The sequence below is a fragment of the Oryctolagus cuniculus genome, chromosome 7 (assembly GCF_964237555.1).
Source record: "Oryctolagus cuniculus chromosome 7, mOryCun1.1, whole genome shotgun sequence".
NCBI classification, from domain to species: Eukaryota; Metazoa; Chordata; class Mammalia; order Lagomorpha; family Leporidae; genus Oryctolagus; species Oryctolagus cuniculus.
Window position 1 is genome coordinate 61,908,935 of NC_091438.1, and position 17,530 is coordinate 61,926,464.

Below are 17,530 nucleotides of genomic sequence, written 5' to 3' on the forward strand. Positions count from 1 at the left end.
TACTCCTGTGGGAGATTTCTATTGTGTTCCCAGCTCCTGGCTCCCTTATGGGCATTTGGGGATGAAACTACTGGATGGGAGCTCTCCCTGTTAGTCTGTCTCTGTCTCTCTGCTTCTCAAAAACAAAAACAAAAAACCAAATCATGTGTAAAACTTTACATTTCCTTTTTTATAGGTCCAAAGTCAAGACTTCTGAATTCCTTAAAGAAGAATGGTTTAGTGTTCAAATTAAATAGTCTTTTTTTTTTTATCATTTCAGAAACTGCTACGATTATACCACATTTGCACTGGCTTCATATTTATATCATGACTCTGTTACACAATTCTTGTTGTTATTCCTGGTATTTCCAGTTGTCTCTCTTATATCTTGTTGAGAGAAGAAACACATGTTTTCTTCACTATATCAATTGTCATTCTACCTTTGTGTGAACTATACCTCATTTTTCTTCTTGAAGACATTGTACGAGGGGCCCACTGATCTCCTATTCTGATTTAGATTGTTTTATAAACACCAAGCACAGCTATCACTTTGGAATTCCTTTTCATTAAAGTCCTGAGTTAGTTCTAGTCTTTCTCATATCTTTTCATATCTTTATCTTCATTGGTTCACTTCCCTAGAATAAATCCAAAAGTATCTTCATCCAGAAAAAGCATTTGGGAGATGAAATTTCAGAGTACTTGCAAATCTGAAAATGTTGTTACTGTGCCTTCACATTGATTTATAGTTTCACATAGCACAAAATTCTATATTAAACATTTTTTCCCCTTTGGAACTATGACAACATTTTCCCATTCTCTTCTAGCACAAAGTATTACTAAGAAGGAGTTCAGTGATAGTTTATTATATTATTACTTCCTGGTAAGTGACCTTTTTCTCTTTCTTTCTAGAGGCTTTTAAAAAACTTTTCCCACATTCATTGTTGTACTGTTCACAGTAGCCTAGATGTGGCGACAACCTAAATGTCCACTGATGGATGAATGGATCAAATGAAGGTGTTCTATATAAAAAAACTGTAATGTTATTCAGCTCTCTCTCTATATTTAAATTTTTTTTTTTTTTTTGGACAGGCAGAGTGGACAGTGAGAGAAAGAGACAGAGAGAAAGGTCTTCTTTTCTGTTGGTTCACCCTCCAATGGCCACCGCGGCCAGCGCACCACGCTGATCTGAAGCCAGGAGCTAAGTGCTTCTCCTGGTCTCCCATGCGGGTGCAGGGCCCAAGCACTTAGGCCATCCTCCACTGCACTCCTGGGCCACAGCAGAGAGCTGGACTGGAAGAGGGGCAACTGGGACAGAATCTGGAGCCCCCACCGGGACTAGAACCCGGTGTGCCAGTGCCGCAGGCGGAGGATTAGCCTATTGAGCCACGGCGCAGGCCTCTCTATATATATTTAAATATTTATTTATTTGAAAGGCAGAGTGATGGGGGGAGGAGAGAGAGAGAGAGAGAGAGAGAAAAAGAGAAAGAGAAAGAGAAAGAGAAAGAGAAATCTTTCTATCTATTGATTCACTCCCCAAATGGCCCCAATGGCCAAAGTTGTGCCACACTTAAACCAGGAACCAGGAGCTCCATCTGGGTTTCCCATGTGGGTGTCAAGTATGTGGGCTGTCTTATGCTGCTTTCCCAGGTGCATTAGCAGGGAGCTGGATTGGAAATGGAGAGATGGGATTCAAAATGGTGCTCATATGGGATGCCGGCATCACAGGTGGTAGCTTAGCCTGTGGCACAAGACTGCTGGCTCCAGACTGTTAGTAATATCATACTGTAAACTTAAAATTTTCATTAATAAAGTAGATCTCATGTTATATGTTCTCATTACAGCAAAAGACTTAACTAAAAATCTTCTCTTAATATTTGATGTCCTAAATTTCATGATGTTTTGTTTAGATGATCTTTTCTCATTCATTTTTCTTGGCATTCATTTATTCCTTTTACTGGAAATAGTTATTTCTTTAACTTTGGAGGTTCTGTGTATTTTTCTGTCTGTATATCTATTTACCTATCTATATCTGTGTTCATATATATATATTTAAACTATTTTATCTTCCCGTACTTTTGTTTTGGAACTTATACTTTGTGGATATTGAATCTTCTGGATTTACTCTGTTGTTTCATTCTTTCTCTAATGTTTTCTCTTTTTTCATCTTTTTCTTTACATTTTAGGAGAGGTCATAGGCTCTGTCTTTCTTTTTTTTTTTTTTTTTTTTTTTTTTTTTTTTTTTTTTTTTTGACAGGCAGAGTGGACAGTGAGAGAGAGAGACAGAGAGAGAAAGGTCTTCCTTTGCCGCTGGTTCACCCTCCAATGGCCGCCGCTGCAGCCGGCGCACCGCGCTGATCCTGGCAGGAGCCAGGAGCCAGGTGCTTTTCCTGGTCTCCCATGGGGTGCAGGGCCCAAGCACCTGGGCCATCCTCCACTGCACTCCCTGGCCATAGCAGAGAGCTGGCCTGGAAGAGGGGCAACCGGGACAGAATCCGGCGCCCCAACCGGGACTAGAACCCGGTGTGCCGGCGCCGCTAGGTGGAGGATTAGCCTATTGAGCCACGGCGCCGGCTCATAGGCTCTGTCTTTCAAACCTTCTACAGATCTTTGAAATTTCAGGACTCAGTTGTTTAATTTCCAAAAACTTTCTTCTCTTCGATCTTTACTTTGGTGTGTGTGGCAGGAGGTCAGAGTGAAGGGTAGTGTTCTATGGAAGCAGCATCTTTTCAAATTTCTCTGAGAACACTAATCAAAAAATTTAAAAGCCTTATTTCTATCGTGTAGTATACTCTGTTCTTTTCTCAGGATCAGTACTGTTTATCTTGGTCTTTCTCTTCTACACTGTTTTCCTTCTTGTAATTTTTGTTTGTCCATGACATTTAAGAAAGGACTGCTGTAGGTATCTCCTGGGAGTTTCTTATTGTTGTTTATATGGGTCTGTTTTTCCATGAGCTATCTGCCAGTAGTGGGAGTTTTGCGTACATGGGAGGACTAGTTGATGTTGTTCATGCAAGCTACCCCAATGAACCTCTAAACATTTATCCAGTAAATGTTCTCCCTTGCCTGTGTCACAGTCCATTGTGAATATTCCTGACTGGGAGGTAGCTTTCCTGCAAGTGATGATTCAGGGATCCAGGCTCCTTCCACTGGCCCTCCTGGTCTCTCCTTCCACCTTGCTGCCCTCTGCTTCCAGCTGGGAGAAGGGTGAACAAGAAAGTGAAAAGGCACATCTGCTTTCTTAAAAGCACTGGCCGGGAAGTGAGGCACACTCTACTCACATTCCACATAGTCAGCTGACTACAGTTGAATGCCAGAGAGGCAGACGAATGAAGTCTCCGACCTATCAGTCACTTCCCAGAAGAAGTCTGGCGTTACGGAATGAGGAACACAGACTCTTGGTGGACAACCATCCACTGCTTTCATCAATAGACTTATTCAGTGGCTGCTTTCATCTTAGGGTTAGAATGCTGGAACCTATTAGTTTTTTGGGAGGGGGCAGATTTGGGGCTCCAAAAGGCAAGAATGGAGACAGCTTTCCTTGGGGCATTGACATTTTTCTTTGGCATTCCTAGTTTTCCTCATTCAGTTTATTCAATTTTCTCAGAGAAGCAGCTCCCCTCACCCCTGCCTTTTTTGGATCCAGCATTCAAAGGCTACCTGGCATTGCATGAATTAGGAATGGGAGAAGGAGGGGAGTTCAGGTAGGTACCTGGTGTGATCATGGAAGGATTCACTGAATCCTTCTCTGCCTCCTGGCCTCTGAGGAAGCTGCCAGGTCAGCCTGCAGCTTCTCAGGGTTTTATCCATGGAGACTGACTCTCTCCTATATGGAAATCCTTTCCTCCATGTGTTAGGGCACCATGTCTTTCTTTTTTTCCCCACACAGGTTTATTTTTAAATTTATTCTTACCTACTTGAAAGGCAGAGTGGAGTGACAGAGAAGGAGAGAAGGAGAGAGAGAGAGAGAGAGAGAGAGAGAGAGAGAGAGAGAGAGATAGATCTTTCATCTGCTGTTTCATTCCCCAAAAGGCTACAACAGCCAGAGCTGGGTCAGGCCAAAGCCAGGAGCCTGGAACTCAGTCCAGGTTTCCTACTTTGGTGGCAGGGATCCAAGAGCTTGAGCCTTATCCATTGCCTCCCATGGTGCATTAGCAGGAAGCTGGATTAGAAGTGGAGTAGCCAGGACTGGAACTGGAGCTCTGATATGGCATGTGGGCGTGGCAAGTGGTGGCCTAACTTGCTAGGGCACAGTGCTCATCACAGATTCTCTGCTACCTAACAACACTCTTCTCGTCTCTTCCCAGCTTCAATATTTGACTTAAAATCTCATCCTCTGACAATTCTCCTATTCTCTTTACCGTTCTGAATGTATTCCTGTATTATTACTAGATCTCAAAAGGTAGGGAAGGGAAGAAAAGCTTTATGCTAGGTCACTTTACTGGAGTTGAAGCCAAGTTCTTTTCCTCAAGAACTGTTTCTTGAGGGAAAGCCCAAGTTTCCTTGCAGGAACCATTCAGAGGTTAATCCAGAGTTCTATTTAGTCAAATTATCTTAAAAATGTCACTTTTCTGTCTGTACACCGATTCACTCCCTAAATGCTTGCAACAGTTGAAGTTGGGCCAGGACAAATTCAGGAGCCAGGAACTCAATCCAGGACTCTCATATGGGTGGCAGGAGCTTGACCTCTTGAGCCATTTCCGCTGCTCCTCTCAAGGTGTGCATTAGCAGGAAGCTAGAATCAGGAGCCAGGGGTGTGGACTGAACCCAGGCACTCTGACATGAATATGGGCATCCTAACTGCCAGTTTAACTTCTAACCCAAACACCTGCCACTGTTCACTTGTTTTCAAAGCAGGCAAAGATCTAGCAGTTCAGAATATTAGCTTCTTGGGTCGTCATCAGTGAACATAGGCTGGTAGAGAATATTGTCCCAGTCCTGCCAATAGGCCAGGCAGGAGGGTGATATTTGGGAAAGTATGTTTAAGGATATTTGTTTTATTTACTCTTCCAGCTAATTTAAGTTCTGTTATTGGGAAAAAAACTGGAACAATCATAAACTGGTTTATGTCATCTTAGCCCTTCCTATAGCTACTTTGAGTTGTATTTTAGCAATATGGCCTTCACTTTAACAGAGCAATTGATGAGACATACCCTTATAAGGCCTACTATTGCAATTATTTTAGGAATTTTAAAAGGACTTTGTCTTCTCCTTTCATCATTCAGCAAGATATATTTCAATCAACTCAATGCTACAAAAAACTTAGTTTTGCCCAAGGAGACAATGTATATCCTTTTTGATAATGAGACTTGCGCAACTGACGGTGTTTCCTTTTATTATTTGTATTTTAGCATTCTCTCATCTTGGCTATCTTCAAACTGTGACAATGTCTCTGAGACAATGTGAATTTGGCAATGGCTCCCCTCCTTCATCTTGTTGCAATTCTCAAATGGGAACTAGGTAAAGGCCTTATCTTCTGCAAGGTGAAGAGCCAGGAAATGATTACTTTGTGATTATTCAGGGCTTTTTCAATTCAGTATAAGTAATAATTGGCTTATTCTTAATACAGATCATAAATAAAGACAAATAAATTAAAACACACATTAGATGTACCACTAATTGAAAAGGTTTGTTTTAGCCCTGCAATAATGTGACCATAAATTTTATGTGATAGAACTTTTTGGACTTCACTTACAGTAAGGATTTTACTCTACCTTCCTTAATTACTGAATCTCTAATTCTATAGGGTTAATAAAAAGTCTACTTTATTTCCTGACCATGAACAGCATCCATTTTATGTTGTGCAAATTGCATACAAAGTGTGTTTTATTGTAAGACATCTCAAACCCCTGTACAACACAGCAAGATAGAAAAACATGAATATGGGAGTGAGCATCTGGCCCAGCTTGGGACCCCTGTATCACATTTGGGAGTGCCTGGTTTGAGTCTCTGCTGTGCTGCTTCTAATCCAGGCCTGGTAAAATGACTTCCAATTCAGCTTCCTGCTAATGCAAATTTTTTTATTTAAATTAATTATGTCAGAGAGAGAGAGAATGAATGAATGAATTATCAGCTGCTGGCTCACTCTTCAAATGCCTTAAGCATCTAGGGTTGGTCCAGGCTGAAGCCAGGAGCCAGAAACTTAATCCTGGTCTCCTGCAAGGGTACTAGCTACTTGAACTATCACCACTGCCTTCCAGGGTGTGCATTAGTAGGAAGCTGGAATTAGAAGTGGAGACAGGACTGGAACCCAGGCACTCTGATATGAGATTTGACCATAACAAATGGTGGCTTAATTGATGCACCAAATATCTGCCCCTACGAAATGTATTTTCTTGCTTAATGAGCTTTCAGGATACTGTCACAGAAAGAAAAAAAATGTAACAAAGAATGAGTAAAATAGGAATATATGCAAATTATTTTTTCACCTTATATCTTCCAAATCATGAGTATATGTTATTCAGCATGGATTTATGCACTTTGTATATTCACAGCTAAATATGTCAGTGCATCTGTGGAAATACACTTGCTGAATGAATTATGTTTATAGAAAAATGCTAACATCAGGTCCACAGAACTGTTCTTAAGCAGTCGTTCTGATGTTCTTTCGCCCTCTACTGATCAGTAGTCAAATTGCATTTAGCCTTTTTCTCCACTGAAGTGTCTTCTCTAAAAGCTAAGAGGCTTTTTTTTTTTTTTTTGCCTATTTGCTAAATTTATAAAATCTGTTTGTTAATTAGAGACTCTACTTTCTCTTCACATCCCTAGTGGCCTGCATACTGCTTAGCCAAGTGCGTGATCTTAATACAGGTTGGATGAATGTCATGTTGAGGCACTGTTTGCAATTGTTTATTTCTTCATTTGTTATTTTTACGAAGTTCTATATTTCACAATTATTACTACATGGAGTTAAAGTAAAGTAAGCATTTCTAATATTTTAATTTCATATATAGAATCCCAACTTTATTTTTTCAACAGATCTATCTATCTATCTGAGTTACAGATAGAGAGGGAAACAGAGAGATAGATCTTTCACCTACTGGTTCACTCCCTGAACCAGCAAATGAAAACCAGAAGCCAGGAGCTTCTTCCAGGTCTCCCAAGTGGCTAACAGGGTCCCAAGCACTTGAGCCATCTCCTGCTGCTTTTCCCAGCCATCAGCAGGGAGCTTGATCAGAAATAGAGCAACTGGGTCACAAACTGGCACCCATGTGGGATGTTGGCATTGTGGGTGGCAGCTTTACCTGCTATGATACAACACTGGGCTCTAAAATCCTAACTTCAAAAAATATTCTAACTTAAATATAATTAGAAATTTCAAGCACTATATTCCTAGTCATTTTGATTATAGTTTACCATGGATATTTTTATGGTTATCCATTATTCTGAATAGTTATACATTATTAACTGGGAATTTTTATTGGTTAGAACCAGGTTCAATTACGGGATGGCAGAAACTGAAAAAGCAGTGGCTTAAGGTCTGAATTTATTTTCGAGTTTGTTTCTGTTACACATAAACCTATACAGTCAAGGAAGGGCTGACATCAAGTTTCCATAGTCATCAGGATCCTGGCTCCTTCTGTCTCACTGCGCCATCACCCATAACCTGCATGCACTAAGTGGAATAAATAGGTTTAGAGTCTCTGGGGGCTGTAGACTAGAATAACTGCTTGCTGTAGCAGGATAAAGCTTGATATATTGGTAAATCTGATGGAAGCTGCTGATGTAATGGTGCATTACAGCTATGTAAGACTTTTTAAAAAATTCATTAATTTTAAAATTTTATTTGAAGGGGCTGGGACCATCTTTCCCTGCTTTCCCAGGAGCATTAGCAGGGAGCCTGTTTGGAAGTGGAGCAGATGGGACTAGAACTGGTGCTCATATGCCAGCTTAATCGGTTGTGCCACAACACAATCTCCTCAAGCAGCATCTTAACCACTGTGCTAGACATCCACCCCTGTGTGCCCAATTCTTAGCTACACGATGTATAAATTTCACAAACTAACATCCTATAAATTAACAACACAGATTGGTACTCTCAGGGCCCAAAATCTTACCCAGTTTCTCTTCTGTTGCAGCCTTTCTATTCTCTACAATAATGATGCTCTTCTTCATCTAATCTCTTTAGACTTCTGGCCTTCACAGTCTGTCTTTATGACTCTGCCTCAATTTTTTTAAAAGATTCATTTATTCATTTGAAAGTCAGAGTTACCGAGAGAGAGGGAGAGACAGAGTGAAATCTTCCGTTTGCTGGTTTACTCCCTAGATGGCCTCAACAGCCATAGCAGGAGGCAGGAGCTTCATTCAGGTCTCCTCAGGTGGGTGCAGGGGCCCAAGTACTTGGGTAGATCATATTCCACTGCTTTCCTAGGCACATCAGCAGGGAGCTGGATCGGAAATTGAGCAGCGGGATTTGCACCTGTGCCCCCATGGGATTATGGCACTGCAGGCGGAGGCCCTACCCACTACATCACAATGCCGGCCCTTGCCTCACATCCTTACATCCTTATTCCTTCACCACAGTGCTTCGTTCTTCACTGAAGAAATAAAGTCATTGAATGGGACCATTTTTTCCATCATATCTACAGATATTCAACAGAATTTGCGCCTGTTTTTCCATTCCATTAGAGGAGGGGTGACTAGAGCTGTAATTAGCCTTTGGGTTGAAGTTGCGGAGAATGTGGAAAGTTGAACCTGAAAACAGGTTATGATTTTGCCTAATGAGTAAGAGACATGAAAGGGGGCACAGGGAGAACAGAGCATCTAAGGTTTTGGTTACGGTGATGGATCATTGAATCTAAGTGGGAGTGAAGATAGAAAGGAGGGTCAAGGAGCTCATTTATCTCTTTTCTTATTTTTCAGATTCCTTATACTTTCTGAATACTAGCTTTTGTTGGTTGTAAGAATTGTCTTTTTGTCCTATCTGTGGATTTTCTTTTTCACCTTTTTAATGATGTACTTTGCATGTTTTTGATTTTAACAAATTTGTATTTTATGGGCTAGGCCTTTGATGTTTGTTTATTTTTTTGTTTAATGTCTTAGTTTGGAACTCCTTTTCTACACTAAGTTCACAAATGTATTAGGTTTTGTTTCATAACGTTTTAGGATTTCACATTTTACATGTAGGTCTTCACTTGGAATTTATTTTTATGTGCGTTTGAGGTGAGAACCTGTTCAGTCTTTAATTAGTTCCTCACTCCTCAATTCATCAAAAATGTTGATAATCCAAAATACACTATTCAGCTTTTTCTTGTACTCAATTTTTTAGTATCATTTGGCATATTAAAAGTTCATACACTCGGCTGGCGCCGCAGCTCACTAGGCTAATCCTCCACCTTGCGGCGCCGGCACACCGGGTTGTAGTCCCAGTCAGGGTGCCGGATTCTGTCCCGGTTGCCCCTCTTCCAGGCCAGCTCTCTGCTATGGCCCGGGAGTGCAGTGGAGGATGGCCCAGGTGCTTGGGCCCTGCACCCCATGGGAGACCAGGAGAAGTACCTGGCTCCTGCCATCGGATCAGCGCGGTGCGCCGGCCGCAGCGCGCCGGCCGCGGCGGCCATTGGAGGGTGAACCAACGGCAAAGGAAGACCTTTCTCTCTGTCTCTCTCTCTCACTGTCCACTCTGCCTGTCAAAAAAAAAAAAAAAAAGTTAATACATTCTAAAAATTGCCTTCTCATGATTTCTTTAATAATACACTTTTCAGTTTTTTCCTATTTCTTTGGTAGCTCTTTCTTGGTCTCCTTGAGTAAAAATAACAGTAACTTTGATATATGAAATTATTTTTATATGCCAGGCCCTGTGTGAGTATTTTTTCCTACTTAATCCTCATAACACACAGTTCAGAAAAAACTGGCACTCCTGAGAAAAGTGAAGCCAGAGAACTGATGTGGCTTTTCCAAGGTTGTTTAGTCCAGGAAGCCTGAGTTTAGGTTGGGCTCTTACCCACTGCACTATGTTCGCTGTTTGCCTCAAAGTGGCATCTGCCTTTCAGAGTGCTTCAGAGCTTCTTCTAGAGGCCTCTTCTTTCTCTGCTTGAAGTGGACTTTTTCTCTCCTGGAGCTTTAAGAGCTATGTGTATACCAATGACTTGCACATCTATTTCCAGCTCAGACCTCTTTCCTGAGCTGTGCATGCAGATTGACTACTTGCCTGACTCACAGGCATCTCAAACTTAGCATGTCTAAAACTGAACCCTTGGTCCTACCCCCAGTCTATCCCCTCCATCCCAGACTGGCAACTCCATCTACAGTGGTGTCTCATTCATACCTGAAACCTCAAAGTTATTTTTGGTTCCATTCTCTCCTTTCATCCAATCTTTCACTAAGTTTTTTTTTTTTTTTAAGATTAATTTTATTTATTTGAAGGACAGAGTGAGAGAGAGAGAGAGAGAAACAGAGAGGTCTTCGACCATCCTCTGGTTCACTCCCCAAATGGCTGCAATAGCTGGAACTGGGCTAATCTGAAGCCAGAAGCCTGGCGCTTCTTCTGGGTCTCCCACACGGGTGCAGGGGCCCAAGGACTTAGGCCATCTTCTACTGCTTTCTCAGGCCATAGCAGAGAGCTGGATCGGAAATGGAGCACCCAGGACTCGAACTGGCACCCATATGGGATGCTGGCACTGCAAATGGCAGCTTTACCCGCTAAGCCACAGCGCCAGCCCCTACAAAGTTCTTTGATTTCTACCTTTAAGACACATGATCTGTCTGGTTCTGTCTCTCCACTACCACCACTCCAGTTCAGGCTGATCACCTCATGAATCTAACTGGTCTCCTCACACCAGTTCTTGCCTTTTCTTCCAGCCTCCACACAGTAGCTAGAGGGATTTCTCGCATTGTGAATTAAATCATGTTGTTCTGCTGCCCCAAATTCTTAAATGGTTCCTGGCATAGCAGCCATATCATTCAGCAGTACTCAGTGTCCTTCCTTGTGGGAGGACATGTGGTCAGGAGGGCATGTCACTTGCTTTGGGTAAGGAAATGTGCACAGAAATCGTGTGTGCACCCACAGGCAGAAGCTTTCAGAGTGCAGCGTGCTTCTCCAGCTCACCCTTCTTCTGCCATGGCCACCAGCAGTGTTCCAGATAGTGGCTGCATTGGCTCTAGAGTAAAGAAAAGAAATGCCAGGTGCAGAGCGGACTACTGACCTATGATGGACACAGGTCTGAATGAAATATTTGCCCCATAGGCCACTGAGATTTGGTGGTTGTTTGTTATTGCAGCATAACTTTGTTAGTCCTGACTAATATACTTTTATATTGCTCTTGAAAAAATCTAGGATCTTTCATATGGCCTATGGTGCTATGCATGATTTGATCCCTGTCTGCATGTCTAATCTCAGCTTGTACCACTCTTTCTGTTGTTCGTTATTTTCTGGTCACTTTAGTGTCCTTTGGTTCTTGATTTTCCAATTTCTTTTTCTTCTCAGGCATATTAAAAGTACAAGGAGAGGGGCTGGTGCTGCGGCATAGTAGGCTAAGCCTCTGCCTGTGGCACTGGCATCCCATATGGGTACTGGTTTGGTTTGTATCCCAGATGTTCCTCTTCTGATCCAGCTTTCTGCTTATGATCTGGTAAATCAGTCAGAAATGGCCCAAGTGCTTGGGCCCCTGAACCTACGTGGAAGACCCTGGAGAAGCTCCTGGCTCCTGGATTCAGATCAGCTCAGCTCTGGCTGTTGCGGCCATTTGGGGAGTGAACTAAGCAGCTGGAAGACCTTTCTCTCTGTCCTTCCCTCTCTCTGTTTATAGCTCTGCCTGTCAAAAAAAAAAAAATCTTAAAAAGAAAAGTACAAGGAAAGACAGGTTTATGGCCTGCTGGCTATAAGATACCAGTTAAAATGCATATATTCCATATGGGAGCACCTGGATTTGAGTACTGTCCTGCTCCTAATTCCGATTTCTGCTAATGTGGATCCTGGGAGGCAGAGGTGATGGCTCAAGCAATTGGGTTCCTGCTACCCATGTGGCAGAACTGGATTGAGTTCCCAGCTCCCGGCTTCAGCTTGGCTCAGCCCAAGCTGCTATGATCATTTGAAGAATGAACCAGTAGATAGGAGATCTCTGGTGCGCTGTGCCGATCTGAAGGCAGGAGCCAGGTGCTTCCTCCTGGTCTCCCATGCTGGTGCAGGGCCCAAGGACTTGGGCCATCCTCCACTGCCTTCCCAGGCCACGGCAGAGAGCTGGACTGGAAGAGGAGCAACCAGGACAGAATCCGGTGCCCCAACTGGGACTAGAACCCGGTGTGCCAGCGCTGTAGGTGGAGGATTAGCCAAGTGAGCTGCGGCGCCGGCCAAAAAAAAAAGTACTTTAAAAGTCCATGCAGTGCCATTTTTCCTGCTGTTTGGCCAATGCTAGCCTATCTTTTAGATCTTAGCTTAATTATCACCTAAACTTCAGATAGGCCTTTCCTCATTACCAATACATTAGGTTCCCTGCTATGTATACTGACATAGTATACTGACAATTAGACAGTGAAATGTAAGGAAATTGCACTCACCTCAATTTATAATTATCCCATGAATTACGATCTATTAGTTATGATACTTTCAACTGTGAGAGAATATTCAATACAAATATCTTAAATAGCAGAGGCTGAATTTGTCTCCTGTCCAAAGAAGGCCAGTGGAAGTTGAATCCAGAATTGGTTCTTGGTTCAGTGATGTTCTCAAGAATGACAGCTCTTTTTGTCCTGTTCCACCATCCTTTTTTGTTTTGAAAGATTTATTTATTTGAAAGGTAGAGTGACAGAGGGAGAGGAAGAGTTATAGATAGAACATCCATCTGCTGGCTCACTTACCAAAATACTGAAACAGCCAAGGCTGGGTTAAGCCAAAGCCAGAAGTCAGGAACTCCATCTGGGTCTCCTATGTGGGTGGCAGGGACCCTCGTACTTGGACCATCATCTGCTGCCTTCCCAGGTGCATTAGCAGTAAGTGGGAAGCAGAGGTGCCAAAACAGGGACCTGCATTCCAGTATGGCAGATGGATGTTCCAAGTGGTGGCTTAACCTGATGCAGCACAACACGCATCCCCACTTTGCCATCCCTTTTTGTTCCAGCTGGCAGAGATTATAAGGAAATATTTAGCAATATCCTTCACAGGGAGAGGATTTAAAATGTCAAAAATAATACTAACAGGACAGAGGCTCCTACATTTCCAGTGTGTATTCAAGTTCAGACATGTATACAAAATGTACTTCATTTGCCTAAACTTGTCTTTCTCCTATGCCCTGCCTGTTGGATAATGGCAAAAAGAAAAGTTAACCATATATGTCTTAAAGCTTAGACGGCTAACTGAATTAGTCCTTTAAAAAATGTTACTTCCTCTGCGATAAAAACTGTTTGCCCACTAATTTTCTCCCTAAGGGAGCATCAGGGTGGGGGAAGGACATGATTTACCTGTGACCTCTGAGGCTTTGGGCCAAAGGGGCACATTGGCCTGGCTCAGATCCTTAGAGTGTGCTGGTTGGTGTCAGCTGATCCCTGGTGATTGGTCTTCTCTCTGGCAGTGCTTCTTGTGGTTCTTGTTGCTGTCGCTGCTGACAGACTCCCACATTTCCCACTAAATCTACCATCTAGCCTGCTGGCCAGCTAATCACTTCCATTCCGCAAGAGCCATGGGCTCCATTCCTTTGTTCATCTGCCTTCCGTTTGTGTACATTTATTTACATACGAATATGACATATCCATGCAATTGTCAGTTCATGTTAAGCATCAGCAAGCTTATTTCTCTTATTTTATAAACATAAAGTGAAGCCCTAATATATTCCCCCCTTGGCTCCTAAGGGGTTTGGATTTCCACAACTCCATGAGAACAAGCGAGGAGACCTTGGCCTTGTCTCATGAAGGGACATAAGGGACCAGGTAATTGTCTTCCTTGGCCCAGGAAGACCATCGGGAGGCTTAATCCATATCAAGCGCAACTGAAAAAAAGCGTCAAAATTCGTCACCATGGGACTTCGAATTAAGACTGTACTGTTGGGGAATCTTTAGCCGAATACTAACCAAAAAAAAAAAAAAAAAAAGAAGCGGTTTCCCGCCAAGCAGACAGGGCAAACTGGCCCATGGGGTTGGGGGACACGCAGGCGGACGCTTCCCAGAGGCGGGCTCCGACCTGCGGCGCCCAGCCACGCGCCTGGGGCGGACGGTTGCCACGCGCGGAGCTCTGCGGTTGCTAAGCGCCAAGCTTGGCCTTCGCTATGCGCGTGCTCCGTGGCTGCCGCTCGGCCTGCGCCTGAGGTTCCGCGGCTTCTTCAGGCTCCAGGCGCTCAGGGACCATGCTGCGCCAGGCCTGGAGCTTCTTCAGGCCCACCGCGGCCGCTCAGGAATACCAGTCCGACCGTTTGTTTGAAGATTTGTTCCAGAAGCTGGACCACCACGGCGATGGGTTGGTGGACATCATGGAACTGCAGGAGGGACTGGAAGCCATGGGCGTCTCTCTGGGCCAGGAAGAGCAGGTGAACTGCGGGCCAGGCAGGATGGGACAGGAGTCCCAAAGGGCTGCACTTTCGAGTGCTTTCCCCATGGTGGCTTCCTTTTAGAGCGCTGCTGCGGTGTAACACATGGGACAACTGGGCCCTCTTGCTTAAGAGGGACCCCAGTCTTGGGAACCCGCCATGGTTATGTTACTGCAACCGTAACACAGATCCGTAAACGTCTTGTTGACAGCCTCTGAGGGCACTGCTTGGTGGCCAGTGAGGACCCGTCTGGAGCTCTCTCCATGGCTGTGCCCTTGGGAAATGTGGCCTACCAGCTTGGACAGGCTCTAGCCTCGCGGTGCAGCATGCCCTTCCGGGGCTTTCCCATGGGCACTTGACCTTGAATGGATGCCAGGAGAGGGCCATGCTCTGATCCTAACAAATGAATTACAACCCCGTATGTTCACTTTAACCTATAATGTTAAATGATACACTATGGTAGAGCAATGTCATTAAGCCTGACAAATGACCATATAATTACTGTTATATTTTCAAAAGACTCTCATTTCTACAGCTTTACATTTTACCTCGTTGACCCACTAAAAAAAAAGCAGAAAAATAAAAAAGAGAAAAAAAAGCAGAGAAGCTAAGAGACCTAAGACTGAGCAGCAGCATGAGAGTGTGATGTGAGTGTATGTGTTTGAAAAGGGGACAGAGGGACCTGTAAAATGGGATAGTAAGTTTCAGTAGAAATATTTTTTTCTTTTAAAAGATATTTATTTGGGGCCCCAGGTTGTGACATCGTGGGCAAAGCCTGCAATGCTGGCATACAGTATAGGCGCCAGTTTGAGACTGGACTGCCCCACTTCTGACCCAACTCCCTGCTAATGGCCTGGGAATAGCAGCTAAAGATGGCCTGATTGCTTAGGCTCCTGCTAACTCATGTGGGAGACCTGGAAGAAGTTCCTTGCTCTTGGTTTCTGCCTGGCCCAGCCCTGGCTGTTGCAGCCATCTGGGGAGTGAACCAACAGATGGAAGATCTCTCTCTCTCTCTCTTTGTAATTCTGACTTTCAAATGAATAAGTAAATCTTATAAATTTATTTGCTTGTTTATTTACTTAAAAGGCAGAGTGACAGAGAGAGAGGGAGAGATATCCACAGGTTCACTCCTCAAATGCTTGCTGCAGCTAGGTCTGGGCCTGGCCAAAGCCAGGAGCCAGGAACTCCATCCTGGTCTTTCACACGTGTGCCAGGGGACCACACACTCCTGCCTTCTTCTGATGTTTTCCCAGGCACATTAGCAGGAAGCCTGAGCAGGGGCAGAGCAGCCAGGACTTGAACCCATGTGCCGATATGGGATGCTGGCCTGACAAGTGGCAACTTAACCCCCTGTGCCAGAATGCTGGCCCTGAAATCTTTTGCTTGTGCAGAGACCGAATTAAATTCAGAATGTGAAAATAAGTAATTTTAGTGAGTTTTGTTTTTTTTTTTCTGGCAGGCTGGGATTAAATAATAGATGTGAAGGCAAATATCTGAGTCCAGAAAAACCTACATTTAGCAAATAATCAGAAAAGTTGGTGGATTACTACATTCTGTGGATCGTGCTATATCACATTTTTATTGGGGAAATTGCTGATATGTTCCCTAAGGCCTCCCAAAGCACTGATGGCAGTCTTTATTATCTACAATGTGCATTGTTTTCACTGGAATACCATGTGTATGTCTAAGAGTTTTTGCTGCATTCCCTTTGCATTACACTGAATTAGAAAGCAATTGGTGCTGTAGCCCTACAATCTTAATTTCTTTTCTCTTCTAGTAACATGCTGGGTCCTCTGGTTCTTCTGGCTGCCCAGAGTCAGCTACATCTTCTGTACATCCATCCCAGTGGTTCTCAACCAGCATTGATTTTTCCCTTAGGGACAGTGGCATTTTTTGACATTTTTGATGGTCTTGATGGTATGTTTGTGTATGTGAGAATCTGGCCTTTAGTGAGTAACAGCTGCTAAACATGCTACAGTGCAAGGACAATTACCTGGTCCCTTATGTCAGTATATGTCCGATGGATCCCATCTGCTGGTTCATGAACTCCCCAAATGCGTGCAACAAATAGGACTGGGCCAGGGTTGAAGCGGGGAGCCAAGGATGCAATTCAGGTCTCCCTCAAGGGTGCAGGCACCCGATTACTTGAGCCATCACTGCTGCCTCTCAGGGTCTACACTGATGGAAGCTGGAGTCAAGAAGCCAGAAACCAAAACTCCCAGGCACTACGATGTGGGCTGCAAGCCTCTTAACTGGCATCTTAACCATTAGGCATGACAGCTTGAACTATTCATTTTTTAATATTCAACTTGAGCCACCTGTTCTATGAATATTTCCTTCATCTCTTTCCCTCTTTCAGAACTTGCCACTCACAGTTTTATTCCCTCAAATGCTTTTCTATCGTAGTGGCTTTGGCACATTATTGCACTTACTTGCTTACATATGTGTTTACTTCTCTGTTTTCCTTGTGAGCCTATAAGCTTGAGGGCAGGGACAATGGCTCAGTCAGAGTATTACCTTACACATTACTGTGTGAATGAAGAAATAAATGTATATTTCTTGTGTGGAAGAGCAGACTATCAATCTCTGTTGTAATTTAAAGTTCTAATACTCACAAATTCTTTTTTTTATTTTTATTTTTATTTTTTTTTGACAGGCAGAGTGGACAGTGAGAGAGAGAGAGACAGAGAGAAAGGTCTTCCTTTGCCGTTGGTTCACCCTCCAATGGCCGCCGTGGGCGGCGTGCTGCAGCCGGCGCACCACGCTGATCTGATGGCAGGAGTCAGGTGCTTCTCCTGGTCTCCCATAGGGTGCAGGGCCCAAGTACTTGGGCCATCCTCCATTGCACTCCCGGGCCAGAACAGAGAGCTGGCCTGGAAGAGGGGCAACTGGAACAGAATCCAGCATCCCCGACCGGGACTAGAACCTGGTGTGCCGGCGCCGCAAGGTGGAGGATTAGCCTAGTGAGCCGCGGTGCCAGGCCAGTCACAAATTCTATGTAGTGTTAGAAAGTACTATAAAACTAAGATACCAATAATTTATGTCACAATATTCAATTTACGTGAAATAAATGTAGAACTGTTTAAATGCTGCAATTTGTAATT

The 17,530-nt window shown here is 43.7% G+C and overlaps 1 protein-coding gene across 6 annotated transcripts in view; it reads left to right on the top strand.

The window, feature by feature from the left end:
* Positions 1 to 17,530, top strand: part of LOC100344331 (mitochondrial adenyl nucleotide antiporter SLC25A24) — a 91,846-nt gene that overhangs the window by 28,539 nt on the left and 45,777 nt on the right. The window contains exon 1 of one of the 6 annotated variants that reach the window (XM_051856213.2): positions 14,141 to 14,426. The exons of 2 other annotated variants lie outside the window; for them this stretch is intronic. In XM_051856213.2, coding sequence (XP_051712173.1) covers positions 14,247 to 14,426 — 180 coding nt within the window. In that variant the 5' untranslated portion in view covers positions 14,141 to 14,246. Of the gene's footprint in view, positions 1 to 14,140; positions 14,427 to 17,530 lie in introns of those variants that run through there. 3 more of the 6 variants (XM_051856212.2, XM_008265588.3, XM_051856217.2) reach the window with 3 other exon arrangements.